Raw genomic sequence first — 15,605 nt, forward strand, 5'->3', positions numbered from 1 at the left:
CCAGTTTGGATTCAAAGGTAAGAAGGCGGTGTTAAGATATCGCACAATCATGTTTGAACCGACAACATTTCTACACTGAAAAGGAAGGAAAGAAACAGAGAAGAAAGAAAGACTGCTTGATGTTAATACACTTAGAAGAAAGGATCATTCGTATAAAGATTTAATGCAAGTCATTCGTATTATAAACGAAGATGAGGATGGAGTGATAATATTTCTACTGACTTTGGATTGAGCTGAACTTGCAAGTCATATTTTAAGTAATCCAACAGACTTAAGTAAAACATTAACTTGGAAGCGGTACCGGTACTGCTTCTTTCTTTCTGTATTGTTGTTACAAGTTCCATTCATACATAAATATTGGACAACTTGATGCACCTTTTGGTTCTATAAATACCCCCCCATCCATCCATCCTCTCTCTCCCCATCGAGTCGAGTGTGTTTGCATATCATCCGGTGTGAGAGGAGTTCCTTCATTCATAAGCTCGCTAATGGTGAGAGAGACGCTATATAGATACTCTGCCTCCACCGAAAGAATATAGCTTTGCTTCCTTTAAATGGAGGCCTATCTATTATGTAGTACTGCAGTTTCTATTCTACTCTATTTGGTTTGTGATGGATGATGCATGGTGGTGCAGGCTTCAAACCATATCAAGACGGCCGCGCATGCCCGAGGGGGCGTCCCCAAATGTCCATGCGACAACGTGTCTCGTTGGGCCATGGAACCTGCAGACAAAATCACTGGCATCAGCATTGGCGCAGCTTCATGCGTAAACTCCATTAAGATAACCTTCGACATCGACGGAACCACTCGTGTAACTCCCAGATATGGAGGCCCCGGCGGTGAACTATTCCAGGCATGCCTCTCCAACCTCCATCCATCCATGCATCTATTCTTTTTCCTTCCCCTCGCATCTACTAATACCTACTATCAAATATATAAATCGCTAAATGTATCATTGCTCTAATTGCCTTGCAGTTTACTCTCATGAAAGATGAATACCTCACCTCCGTTTCTGGGTATGTCAAATACGACTGTTCTGAATTTCCATGTGTCTCTCAGCTCACGTTTACCACCAATCTTGGAAAGACATACGGTCCATATGGAGGTGGGGGTGGAACCTTTTTTGAAGTCAACGTAGAATATGACGAGATTAAGGGTTTCTTTGGACAAGCAACTACAGAGTATCTCACTGCATTTGGAGTCTACGTGATGCTGGCTTAGCCAACCCTTGTGGAGGGTGTTGACTATCTATCTCTATGTGTGTCATGTTGAATAAGGATGCCACTGTCAGTTATTGGCATCGATGTTGGAATTGGGTTTCAGCTTAAGTATGAGTGAAATAAAGTCTATCTTATTAATGCTATGATGTGTCTCATTGGTGACATTTGTGACTTTTCAACACATCGTTCGTCCATCAGGAAATAATAAGTCGAACTTACCATTCTCACTTCTAAATCATCCTATTATAAATTCACTAACTTATATGATATATCATCTCCATAGTTGTACCTTAATAGAGCAATATCATAAACACTCAATTGAAGTCGCCATGATATTATCACAAAAGTAAATTTGATAAATCAAGTTCGATAGGATTACTTAAGTTTATAATAAAAAGAGTCCCTTACTTCAATATCATATCTTAAGAAATCATATCATAATAAAACAAAGATTATTTAAAAAATATTTTACATATGCATATGAATTTTATAAAATAGGTAAATAAGTCTAATAAACATAATAATACCGTATTAAGTCTAACTGTGTATCATAGCGATCGTTTATCATAAATGCCAAACTTTCTTCTATATATCATAATGTTATTAGTCCTTTCTATTATAGTAAAAAATGTCCCCTATAATTTGTCTATATATGACAATCCTATTATAAATATTCGATCATAATATATACATACATAAATGTAAATAAGATAGCTAAAATAAATAATTTTAATTACATAAATCAGAATATTAATTATAATGTCCACTAAAACATATATTATCATATCCTTTACAACTACTTTACACTACAAGTTCTAAATGAATGAATTAGAAATCAATACAATGAAACTTGAAACTCAAGTTGACACAAACTTATTTCTCCGTTAACTGATCATAGAAGGGGACTGCATTTAATTGCTTGACATAAAAGCCAGACTACAATATTATTTTGTGATATGGAATACATATATGCCGATCCGATCAATCATGGATTCAAATCTTGATACATTCAATATGTCCCATGCTGGTTGCATAGAGTGGATAATCGAGTTGGTGTACATGCATGGAAGGATGGATTGCAGCGTGCACGCATGAAGAATGACCATGAAGTTTTAAATAATGACTTGGGATGGAGCTGGACTTTGAAGTCATATTAATTTTAGATTAAGATGTCATCCACACATGAATAAGAGTAATGTGGCCATCCAATTGTTGAGATATGATTCATAGTTATCTATCTAGATTGTTATCATGATCTAGTGGTTACATGATGATTTCAATAATCACTTGATCATGATCTAGTAGTTTCAATAACTACCTTATGATCTAGTAGTTATAGGGTGGTTGTCATTAGGTCCTATAAATAGGACCGTAGTTCATCTAGCAAGATATAGAGATAGAGAGAAAGAGACAGATAGATAGAGAGTCTGTGTGCACTTGGTATTTTGTAAGTGTTCCTCCTGCTTTTAATACTACATTAGTTTTCTTGAGTCGAAAGGATTCTTATGCTCATGGCTTTCAATGGCAATTCCGTGTCTCAACCCTTTATCCCCATCTTCTCAGGCAAAAGTTATGAATTTTAGAGTATCAAGATGAAGACTCTATTCAAGTCTCAAGATCTTTGTCTCAACCCCTTATCCCCATCTTCTCGGGCAAAAGTTATGAATTTTGGAGTATCAAGATGAAGACTCTATTCAAGTCTCAAGATCTTTGGGACTTAATAGAGAATGGATATGCAGATCCAGATGACGAAATCAGGCTGAGGGAGAATAGAAAGAAGGACTCAAAGGCATTGTTCTTCATTCAACAAGCTGTACATGAGACGATCTTCTCAAGAATTGCAGCAACAACCTCAAAGCAAGCCTGGTTGATACTTCAAAATGAATTTCAAGGCTCATCAAGGGTGATTACGGTAAAACTTCAAACCTTCCGTCGTGAGTTTGAAATTTTGTTCATGAAAAGCAATGAATCGGTGCAAGATTTTCTTTCTCGAGTGACTGAAATTGTTAGTCAAATGAAATCTTATGGTGAACATCTTCCTGATCATATAATTGTTGCAAAAGTTTTAAGAAGTTTAACTCCGAAATTTGATCATGTTGTTGCCGCAATTGAGGAATCAAAAGATTTATCTACTTATTCATTTGATGAACAAATGTGTTCCTTGCAAGCACATGAAGTAAGGTTGAACAGGTCACTTGAAAAAAGTGAAGAAAAAACATTTCAGGTTAAGGGAGAGTCTTCTACTTCAAAAGAAGACAAAAAATCAACAGGAAGAGGACGTGGCAGAGGAGGATTTCGTGGTAGAGGAAATGGAAGAGGAAGAGGACACTTTGATGAACAAGGGCAATCAAATTATAATCAAAAAAATTACAAAAGTGGAATTCAATGTCACTATTGTAAAAAGTTTAGTCACATGAAGGCAGATTGCTGGAAAAGAGAAAAGCAAGCAAGCTATGTGGAGAAAAATGAAGAAAATAGTAAGTTGTTTATGACTCATTCATATGTTCATAACATCTCAAATGATATTTGGTTTCTGGATAGTGGATGTTCTAATCATATGTCAGGCATAAAATCAATATTTAGAGATATTGATGAGACTCACAAGTTGAATGTTAGACTTGGAGATAACAAGCAGATCCAAGTGGAAGGGAAAGGAACAATTGAGGTGAAGACAAATCAAGGGAAGGTAAAATACCTTGATAATGTTTTCTTTGTTCCTACTTTATCACATAATTTGTTGAGTGTTGGACAATTAGTAAATGATGGATATCAAGTAATATTTGATGATGGTTCATGCACTATTAGAGATAAGAAATCTGGTTTGATTATAGTAAATGTTTGCATGACACAAAACAAGATGTTTCCACTTCATGTGTCAAATATTGAAAGACATGCGCTTATCACAACTCAAAAGAATGAGTCTAGTTTATGACATTTAAGATATGGACACCTTAACATTAAAGGTTTAAGGTTGTTAAGTCAAAAAGGAATGGTTTTTGGATTACCTAAGATTAATACACTTGATGTATGTGAAGGTTGTATTTATGGCAAACAAAGTAGAAAATCATTTCCTATTGGAAAAGCATGGAGAGCATCTAATTGTCTTGAATTAGTTCATGCTGACTTATGTGGACCTATGAATACAAAATCATTCGGTGGAAGTCAATATTTTTTATTGTTTACGGATGATTATAGTCGCATGAGTTGGGTATATTTTTTGAAATTGAAATCTGAAACATTTGATAATTTTCGAAAATTCAAGGCACTTGTAGAAAGACAAAGTGGTAGATATATAAAGATACTTCGGACAGATAGAGGTGGTGAATTTTTATCTAATGAGTTTAGTTCTTTTTGTGAAGAAAATGGTATCCACAGAAAATTGACAGCACCATATACACCGGAGCAAAATGGTGTAGCTGAGCGTAAGAATCGGACTGTCGTTGAAATGGCAAGAAGTTTGCTTAAAGGAAAACATCTTCCAAATCAGTTTTGGGCAGAAGCAGTTGCAACAGCAGTTTATTTGTTGAATATTTCACCAACAAAGACTGTTATGAATCGAACTTCTTTTGAGGCTTGGTATGGTATGAAACCAAGTGTTAGACATCTAAGAATTTTTGGTTGTATTGCTTATGCTTTAGTGAATTCACAAAATCATCACAAGCTTGATGAAAAATCAGAGAAATGCATTTTAATTGGTTATTCTTTACAATCTAAAGCATATCGATTATATAACCCTGTTAGTGGCAAAGTTATTATTAACAGAAATGTTATGTTTGATGAAAGGGCAAGTTGGAATTGGGAGACCAATAAAGGTGAAACACAAATGCAGATTCCAGCAGAACTAGACACTCCGCAGAATCAAGTGACAGATCCTGCTCCAACAAATTCATCATCAACCTCACCCAATAGCAGTTCAAATTCGGATTCCTCAGATGAAACCCCTCCAAGAAATTTCAGATCACTGACAGAAATTTATAACTCAACATTTGCTTTGTTTATTTCAGATCCGACAACTTTTGATGAAGCAGTTAAAAAAGAGGAATGGAGAAAAGCAATGAAGGAGGAAATCAAGTCAATTGAGAAGAATGAAACTTGGGAGCTAATGGATCTACCGAAAGAAAAGAAAGTGATTGGGTTAAAATGGATGTTCAAAACAAAATTTAAATGCAAATTATTTGGTTTCACTGATAGTGATTGTGCAGGAGTTTTAAAGAGTACTTCAGACAAGTGGAGCCATCACAATGAAGTATTATGGAATGGATGAGCAAGTTGCGGATATCCTCACCAAATCACTTCCAGTCCGAAAGCATGTTTATCTTATGTCGTGAATTAGTGTATGTAACTATGAATCAAGGGGGAGTGTTGAGATATGATTCATAGTTATCTATCTAGATTATTATCATGATCTAGTGGTTACATGATGATTTCAATAACCACTTGATCATGATCTAGTAGTTTCAATAACTACCTTATGATCTAGTAGTTATAGGGTGGTTGTCATTAGGTCCTATAAATCGGACCGTAGTTCATCTAGCAAGATATAGAGATAGAGAGAAAGAGACAGATAGATAGAGAGTCTGTGTGCACTTGGTATCTTGTATGTGTACCTCCTGCTTTTAATACTACATCAGTTTTCTTGAGTCGAAAGGATTCTTTTTACTCGTATCGTAGTATTCTGTTTCTTCCTTGCTCCTCCGTTCCCAACACCAATATCCACTCGGTCTAAATTAAATATTGACTACCAGCTTTTTTCTGAATTAAAAGTCTCGATCATTTCACCTTCGATCGACGTTGAACAACCTCACCTTGATCCTATAAACACTCCCACTCGCTCTCGTCCCAGTGTGTGCATATCATCCGGTGCGAGAGGAGCTCGCTTCAGAATGGTGAGAGCGAGAGAGAGCTACGTATATTTGGTTTGCTTCCTTTGCAGGGAAGCCTAAGTAGTACACATTGCAGTTTCTATTCTACTCCATTTGGTTTGTGATGGATGCATGGTGGTCCATTTGGTTTGTGATGGATGCATGGTGGTGCAGGCTTCAAACGTGATCAAGACGGCGGCGCAAGCTCGAGGATGGGGCATCCGTAAATGTCCATGCGACAGCGAGTCTCGTTGGGGCATGGAACCTGCTGACAAAATCACAGGCATTAGCGTTGGCGCCGCTTCATGCGTAAACTCCATTAAGATAACCTTCGAGATAGACGGCACCACTGGCGTAACTCCCAGATATGGAGGCTCCGACGGTGAACTATTCCAGGCATGCGTCTCCAACATCAATCGATGTAATTTCTAATTAGGCTGCCACCTGCTAACAGATACACTATAGATAAGTGTATCATTGTTCTAATTGCCTTGCAGATTACTCTCATGCAAGATGAATACCTCACCTCCGATTCTGGGTACGTCAGACACATCTGTTCGGACCTTCCTTGCATATCTCAACTCATGTTTGGCACCAATCTTGGAAGGACACATGGTCCATATGGAGGTGGGGGTGGAACCTTTTTCGAAGTAAACGTAGAATATGACGACATCAAAGGCTTCTTTGGATATGCAACTACTGAGCATCTCACTGTATTTGGAGTCTACGTGATGCTTGGCTTAGCAAACCCTCTTGGAGGGTGCTTACTATCCATCTCTATGTATGTGATGATGAATGAGGATGCCATCGTCTATTACTGACATCTACGTCATATCGTTGGAGTAATGTCAAATAAAAAAGTCTACCTTCATGCATGTGTCACTTTCATACGTGTCTCTACTAGTGAAATGATGTGTCTCATTGGTATCATTTGTGACTTTTAGTTAGAGCATACATTGTATTTCAAGTGCCACGCAGCTGAAAGAGAAATGAAAGTTCTAACCATAGTCAACCGGTTAGTTAGAACATATATTGATTGTATTTCGAATAATATGTGCCAAATTCCTGAGGAAACAAACCCCTTTGCAATAAGACCGTCTTCATCATCAGATTGGATCTTGATCTTACAAGCTTATATACAATCCCCTATAGATTCTCTTGAAGGTACGTCTATAAGGTCCCAAGTGTGAGTTTTGGTGGATGCATGATGTTCTTCGTCCGTATCCGTTTTAATTGAGTCGAAGGTTCATATGCCTTTTTAATTGAGTCGAAGGTAGTCGAAAGGATTACATACATTTTCAGATCTTCTCTTTTTTTGAGAAGATAATTGAGTTGGTGTACATGCGTGGAAGGATCGATTAAGCGTATACTAAATCACTCTGAGACTCAATTCATATATATTCTTTCTAAGATAGTCTTGACAATATTTGAGATCTATCACTAAATATCTCAATGCTAATAACATAAGATATCTCATTCATAGTTAAAATTTTTATTAAAATTTGTTTTTGGTATGGTACAATAAACCATGATCCCTGTTAGTAAGAAAAATATTATTTACCTATAGACTAATATAGTAAACTAGCTACCACTAATTATCGAATATAAATATTGATCAATAATATTTTTTTAAATTTAAAGAAAGTAATGGTATAAAAAAACTTTATATATGATTGTCTAGAAGTTTGTTTAACGTCATAAATAGATTTTCTAAATTTGCATACTAAATTTTATCTTTTTTTAATTTTCTATACGAATCATTTAGGTTATCCATATAAATCTATATCCCAATTCAAAAAACTTATTTTTATATTCAAATGTTGTAACTCAAAAACATAATAAGCTGCTAATGTCATGATGATTCTTAATGAATTTATTTTAAAAAATAAAAAATATATATCTTGTTATGATCAATGCATTTTTTGAGTAAAACATTTGATCAAAAGTCTAATTTTTATATCGTTCGATTTTACTCTTTAAGTCACGTTTATATAAGAGACTATTTATAAGTATTAGGCAATTTTATGAGTTTTTAACTATTGTTCTGGTCTATTAATTTTAACTTTTCTTTTATTACATCATATTATTTTTTAGAATCACTATTTTTCATAACTTATAAAAATAACGAAGAATCATTTTGATTTATATATTATGGATGGGCTCTCAAGTCATATTTCAAATGATCGATCATGGATTCAAATCTTGATGCATTCAATATGTCCCATGTAGGTTGCATAGAGAGGATAATCGAGTTGGTGTATGGATTCGAACCAACTTTGAGTCTCGATGTCTATGGAACATGTCGACTAAATCAGAAGCATCAATGCCACCACTGCCTCGTGTTAATTCCATCAACATAAACTACATGTTGGATGGGATGACTCATGTAACTCTTATATTTGGAGGCTTCGACGGTGAATTCTTCTAGGCATTGTCACTAAAACTCTATTTTTGTCATATACTAATAACTTGTTCAGGTCTTCTTACAAGAGAGAAAGAGAGGAAATAAAAGAAATAATTTATTTATTTATTTTTGTTATTCTCATACTGTTGTTGTAATGATATTTACGAAGATAAAAAAAAACATCGACTAAAATATTAATTCAAATATAAGAAAACTATTGGCATAATCATGTATCTATATGTATTAAATTCAAACTTCGATTACTACTCGAAACTTGAACTTTCCAACAACATTCAAGTCTGTCGAAAAATTGTGGATGTGGGAATGTATCATCTACAAAGTCAAATTTCACAAGTTTGGCTTGGAAGATTAAGCTCATTGTATTGCTTGCTGGTCTTGGGAGACAAACATAAATGCATAATGAAAGAGTAGAGTAGTATTATTCTTACAAGTTCTTTAATAAAAATAAAATAGTAAAAGACTCCCGGGAGTCTTCTGATCAGCTTGAATTCATAATGAAATCCACATTGGTTCTTATATATTAATGCCCCTCATCCCCTTCTCTATCTTTCAAGTTCTCTCTCTCCAAACCATGGAAAACCACAGTGATAAGAGAGAGAGAGAGAGAGAGAGAGAGAGATTTGGATTAATCGAAGACCAGCATGGAGTGATAATATTTCTATTGACTTGGAAGTCATATTCTAAGTAATCCAACAGACTTAACTATAAATGGTCATTATGAATCCAATGCATAAATTTTTAGGTTTTTGATGATGTTATCCACACATAAACCTGACTAAAAAGAAGAAACCAGCAAAGAACTCATTCCTCTCGGTTTGAAGTAAAACATTGACTTGGAAGCGGTACCCTTACTGCTTCTTTCTATATTTTTGTTACAAGTTCCTTCCATTCATACATAAATATTGGACAACTTGATGCACCTTTTGGTTCTATAAATACCCCCCATCCATCCTCTCTCTCCCCATCGAGTCGAGTGTGTTTGCATATCATCCGGTGTGAGAGGAGTTCCTTCCTTCATAAGCTCGCTGATGGTGAGAGAGACGCTATATAGATACTCTGCCTCCACCGAAAGAATATAGCTTTGCTTCCTTTAGAGGGAGGCCTATCTATTATGTAGTACTGCAGTTTCTATTCTTACTCTATGTGGTTTGTGATGGATGATGCATGGTGGTGCAGGCTTCAAACCATATCAAGACGGCCGCGCATGCCCGAGGGGGCGTCCCCAAATGTCCATGCGACAACGTGTCTCGTTGGGCCATGGAACCTGCAGACAAAATCACTGGCATCAGCATTGGCGCTGCTTCATGCGTAAACTCCATTAAGATAACCTTCGACATCGACGGAACCACTCGCGTAACTCCCAGATATGGAGGCCCCGGCGGTGAACTATTCCAGGCATGCCTCTCCGACCTCCATCCATCCATCCATGCATCTATTATTTTGCCTTCCCCTCCCTCCTACTAATACCTGCTATCAAATATATAAATCGCTAAATGTATCATCGCTCTAATTGCCTTGCAGTTTACTCTCATGCAAGATGAATACCTCACCTCCGTTTCTGGGTATGTCAAATACGACTGTTCTGAATTTCCATGCGTCTCTCAGCTCACGTTTACCACCAATCTTGGAAAGACATACGGTCCATATGGAGGTGGGGGTGGAACCTTTTTTGAAGTCAACGTAGAATATGACGAGATTAAGGGCTTCTTCGGACAAGCAACTACAGAGTATCTCACTGCATTTGGAGTCTACGTGATGCTGGCTTAGCCAACCCTTGTGGAGGGTGTTGACTATCTATCTCTATCTCTGTGTGCCATGATGAATAAGGATGCCAATGTCTGTTACTGGCATCTATGTTTGAGTTGGGTGTGTGTTTGAGTAGTGTGAAATAAAGTCTATCTTCTGTCACTACTAATAATATGACGCGTCTCATTGATAACATTTTTGACTTTTGAACGCATCGGAGGCCCATCCGACAATAATAAGTCTAACTCTACATGCCAACTTCTAATTCACCCTATTATAAACATGAAGGAAATTCTTGTGCTTCACTAACTTATATGATCCAATATCTACAAATATTTGCCATAATAGAGCAAATAGATTGTTTTGACCCCTATGCTTCCAAGCAACCAAACATGACACTTCACAGCTTGTACAATTTGTATCTTAAAAAATCATCAAAAAAACATCGATAACCATAATCTAAGAGGGTCATGGACGTGCATTAACGATCCCTTGACACGACAACGGAACCTTCAATAACTCAACTAAAGCTCTAATAACTCAACCAATCCTTTTAACATGCCAATTCGTAAATCTAGTATTGCGATTTTATGCCACTTCCCTCCGAGTCCTCTTGATTGTTTAATCGATTGATTGTTATTATTCACGATGAAATTTTATGTCAGATTTAAATAATGATTTTGGATAGGTTCTCATGAAATTTCAAATATTGACTTTAGACAGGCTCTCAAGTCAGATTAAAGGACCATCGAGCATAACTATTATTGTTATTATTCACATCTTCTAAAACTACATGAAGATGTGAATAAGGGTGATATATTTAGTTATCAGTAATTCTAAGTTCCAAAACAAAGAAGGAGAAACAAAGTGGACTGATGTGAGATATTAATGTGGTGGATGTGATATTAATGTGGACTGATCATCGGCACAGTCAAATTTCAGCTTGGCTGGGAAGATTAAACTCATACGTTTGCTGGTCTTACGATTGAATATGACCCAAGCCCGATGGTCTTTTAATTAAATGCATAATGAACATTTTGTTATGGAAGATTATAATATTATTCTTACTGGTCCTTTAATAAAAATAAGAAAAAGTAAAAGGTTCCCAGGAGTCATCTTTGTTTCATTCACAATTCATTGTTTATAGTGATTTTATGAAAGATGAGAAGAAAGAAGAAGATGATCTAGTTCTTCTTATAAATTGGCATCATTATATTATATTTTTCGGATTCAACGATGACACACCTACAACCCAGATAAAGATTTTCTGAATGACATTGACAAGTATGCATCGTATATTTAATCTATCATTATTTAATTTTAATTTTAATTTTGAACATTAAAATTTTTCATAGAACAGTAGAATAATCAGGATTTTTATTTTTACAATGAAAACTCTATCTCATCCTAAAAATTTAAGCATTGGATTCATATTGACCATTTATAGTTAAGTCTGTTGGATTATTAAAATATGACTTCCAAGTCAATAGAAATATTATCACTCCATGCCGGTCTTCGATTAATCCAAATCTCTCTTTCTCTTATCACTGTGGTTTTCCATGGTTTTGAAGAGAGAGAACTGGAAAGAGAGAGAAGTGGATGAGAGGCATTAATATATAAGAACCAATGTGGATTTCATTATGAATTCAAGCTGATCAGAAGACTCCCGGGAGTCTTTTACTATTTTATTTTTATTAAAGAAATAGTGAGAATAATACTCTTCTACTCTTTCATTATGCATTTATGTTTGTATCCCAAGACCAGCAAGCGATACTATGAGCTTAATCTTCCAAGCCAAGCTTGTGAAATTTGACTTTGTAGATGATACATTCCCACATCCACAATTTTTCGACAGACTTGAATGTTGGAAAGTTCTAGATTCGAATAGTAATCTAATCAAAGTTTGAATTTAAGCCAATTGTTACATGGACTTATAGATACTTGATTATGCCAATAGTTTTCTTATATTTGAATTAATATTTTAGTCGATATTTTCTTTATCTTCGTAAATATCATTACAACAATAGTATGAGAATAACAAAGAAAAATAAAAAAATAAATTCTTTTTTTTAATTTCCTATCTTTCTCTCTTGTAAGAAGACCTGAATAAGTTATTAGTATATGACAATTATGGAGTTTTAGTGACAATGTCTAGAAGAATTTGATAGAAATAAAATACAAATGAGAAGAATACATTGAGTTGAAACAATACAATACTCCCTATTTATACATGTTAGAAAGAGTTTTTCTCAACAGAGAAGGATTTTCCTCAATAGATTTACGACATCTCTTCAACATTGTTGAGGAGATCTCAATTCGATAGTCCAACTACGGCTCCTTTCAAGATAAATTCTCATACCAGTATTCATCATCATTCTGAAAAGGCATATGAACCTTTGACTCAATTAAAAAGGATACAGATGAAGAACATGATGCATTCACCAAAACTCACACTTGGGATCCGATAGACTTACCTTCAAGAGAATCTATAGGGGTTGTAAGTAAGATCCAATCTGATGATGAAAACTGTCTTGTTGCAAAGAGGTTTGTTTCCTCATGAATTTGACACTTATTATTGGAAATACAATCAATAAAATAAGAGAATGAAGAATGAAATTATAAAGGAAAAAAGAAAAGCACATTTCAATTAGTATTATATGAAGTCTATTTATACATGATGAAAGAGAAGATTTCTTTAACTGAGCAGAGAGATTTCCTCATGCAGTTGAGAAAATCTCTCTATTATCATGCCCCCGGCAAGATCGAGCTAATATCGATTTTGGACCGATGCAACAAAAATAGTTTGCGGGCTAGAGGCTTCGTGAGTGAGTCTACTAGTTGATTAGCCATATGGACATGAGAGACACGAAATTGATGTCTGACAACTTGATTTTGCACGAAGTGAAAGTCGATGGTAATATGTTTCATGCGTGAGTAGAACACTGGATTGACACATAAGTAGGTAGCTCCAACATTGTCATAATATATTGTAGGAGTATGGGTAGAGCTGACTTTGAGTTCCTTGAGGAGATTTGTGACCCAATTGAGTTTAACAGCAGCGGTAGCAATAGAATGATATTTAGTTTCAGTTGTAGACCGAGCCACTATCTTTTGCTTCTTAGAACTCCAACTGATTGGATTAGACCCAAGAAAGACGATATACCCTAACGTGGTGGTTCTATCATCAAAGTGTCCCGCCCAATCAGCATCAGCAAAGGCATGGAGATAAAGTGGAGTGGTTTTATAGAAAAAGAGACCATGATTAAGGGTGTCTTTAAGATACCACAAAATTCATTTAACCGCAGACCAACGCATAGCAGAAGGATGGTGCATATATTGAGATAATTTATTGACTGCAAATGAGATATCTGAACGGGTGAGAGACAAGTACTGTAAGGAGCCAAGTACCTGTCGGTATTGAGTTGAGTCCGTGGTAGGGCTACCATCACATATAATTTGAGTGATTCATTAGTAGAGAGAGGAGTAGTAACTTCTTTTGCATCCTGCATATTTGTCTTTTATAATAAATCTTGAATATACTTTCTCTCATGAATATACTTTCTCTGTGAGAGGAGGAGATCTGAGGATGTAAATGTTGCTTCCACTCCCAGAAAGTAGCTCAAGGGTCCTAAATCTTTGAGGGAGAATCGATCAACCAATTGCTTTAAAAATGTTTGAATCTCCAAGGGATCATTGCCTATAACAATAATATCATCTACATATACTAGAAGATATATTGTATTTCCATGTTATTGTCGTAGGAATAAAGAGATATCAGACTTGGAGTTGATGAAGCCAGTTCAATATACCAAGCTCTTGGAGCTTGATGGAGTCCATAAATGACTTTTTGTAATTTGCAGACATGTCTCGGATACTGGTGATGAACAAAGCTAAGGGGTTGCTGCATAAAGACATCTTCAGTTAGAGTCCCCTATAAAAAGGCATTGTTAATATCCAGTTGTCGTAAATGCCAGCCTTTGGAGATAGCCAAACTTAGAATAAGGCAAATTGTTGTGGGTTTAACTATAGGACTAAAAGTCTTTGTGAAGTCAACTCCAGATCATTGATGAAACCCTTTGACTACTAATCGTGATTTATATCGAGCAATGGACCTGTTGGGGTTCCGTTTAATTTGGAAGACCCATTTACACCCGATGATGTTTTGTGTAGGATGAAAAGGTACAAGAGTCCATGTGGAGTTATGGAGTAGAGCATCATATTCTTCACACATGGCTTTACGCTAGTGAGGAGATTTTTGGACTTAAGTAATTGTGGTGGGTTCATTGGTCTCGGGAGAGGATTTGGTGATAGCATGCAGGTCGAGAACCTAACGTGGTTTAAAGATACCACTTTTTGAGCGTGGTGTCATTAGATGTCTAGGAACTGTAAGTTGTGTTATTGGTATGGGTGGTGGAGAGGCGTCAACAGGGGTCGGGATAGGCTGAAGTATATTAGTGGCACTAGATAAAGAAGGTTATTGTATTTCTGAGGATATTACTTCAGTAGTAGGGGAGGCTTGTGAAGAAGGCAGAGAAGGAATGAAGGGAGTGGGGAGCTGTTGAACCGGGAGAATAAAAGAGTGTGGATCTTGAAGAAAAGGACTGGATGGTGTGGGAAGAAGTTTGTTTGAGGGGATCGATAGAATACTCCAGTGATGTATAGTTGTTAGAGTGGCCTGTATGGGAGAAGACTCATGGTTTTGAAATAGAAAGGCAGACTCCACAAAAACACCATAACGTGAAATAAAGACTTTTTGAGTTTTTGGTTCGTAGCACCAAAAGGCATTATGTTCAAGAGAATATCCTATGAAGATGCAAGGTTTATATCTTGGCGCTATCTTGTGTGGGGCATAGGGACGTAGCCCACGGATAACATAAACAACTAAATATTTTGAGTTTTTGAAGGTTTGGAGATTTAAAAAATAATTTTTCAAATGGAGACTGGTATTGGAGAACTGGAGTGAACAGACTATTAATAAGATAGACGGCAGCTTGAAAGGTGACAGACCAAAAGGTTGTTGGCATGGAGGCTTGATGTAGTAGTGTGAGACCAGTTTCTACGATATATCGATGTTTGCGTTCAGCAGAGCCAACTAGTTGAGGAGTGTGTAGAGGTGACTTAAGGTGTTGGATGCCACAGGCATAGAGATAGGATGTGAGGGCTTGATATTTACCTCCACCATCAGAGTATACTGTTTTAATTGTAGAGTAGATTATTTTAATTGTAGACTGAAAGAAGTTTGCAACCAGCTTTTTAAAGTTGGTGAAGATTGTTGAAACTTCTGATTTATGACGAAGAGGGTATATCTATGTGTACTTAGTAAAATAGTCTATAAAAATAACATAAAATCT

The 15,605-nt window shown here is 36.0% G+C and overlaps 1 protein-coding gene and 1 long non-coding RNA gene across 2 annotated transcripts; both read left to right on the forward strand.

Annotated features, from left to right (window-relative positions):
• The first annotated feature begins 417 nt into the window (after positions 1 to 417).
• LOC135648759 (jacalin-related lectin 3-like) lies at positions 418 to 1,364 on the forward strand. Its single transcript, XM_065166693.1, has 3 exons — positions 418 to 491; positions 636 to 854; positions 977 to 1,364. Exons 1-3 carry the CDS (start codon positions 489 to 491, stop codon positions 1,220 to 1,222), a joined length of 468 nt encoding a protein of 155 aa, XP_065022765.1. The 5' UTR covers positions 418 to 488; the 3' UTR covers positions 1,223 to 1,364.
• An 8,102-nt stretch (positions 1,365 to 9,466) lies between these two features.
• Positions 9,467 to 10,449, forward strand: LOC135648642 (uncharacterized). Its single transcript, XR_010501026.1, has 2 exons — positions 9,467 to 9,539; positions 9,685 to 10,449. It is a non-coding gene; the product is annotated as an uncharacterized LOC135648642 (long non-coding RNA).
• Positions 10,450 to 15,605: the final 5,156 nt, after the last annotated feature.

This window comes from Musa acuminata, chromosome BXJ3-9, assembly GCF_036884655.1.
Source record: "Musa acuminata AAA Group cultivar baxijiao chromosome BXJ3-9, Cavendish_Baxijiao_AAA, whole genome shotgun sequence".
Lineage (NCBI taxonomy): Eukaryota > Viridiplantae > Streptophyta > Magnoliopsida > Zingiberales > Musaceae > Musa > Musa acuminata.

What these genes read in the sequence shown, in the direction of transcription:
- LOC135648759 (XM_065166693.1), top strand. An exon ending in CCGGCGGTGAACTATTCCAG is followed by an intron (nt 855 to 976) that starts GCATGCCTCTCC and finishes ATTGCCTTGCAG; the next exon opens with TTTACTCTCATGAAAGATGA.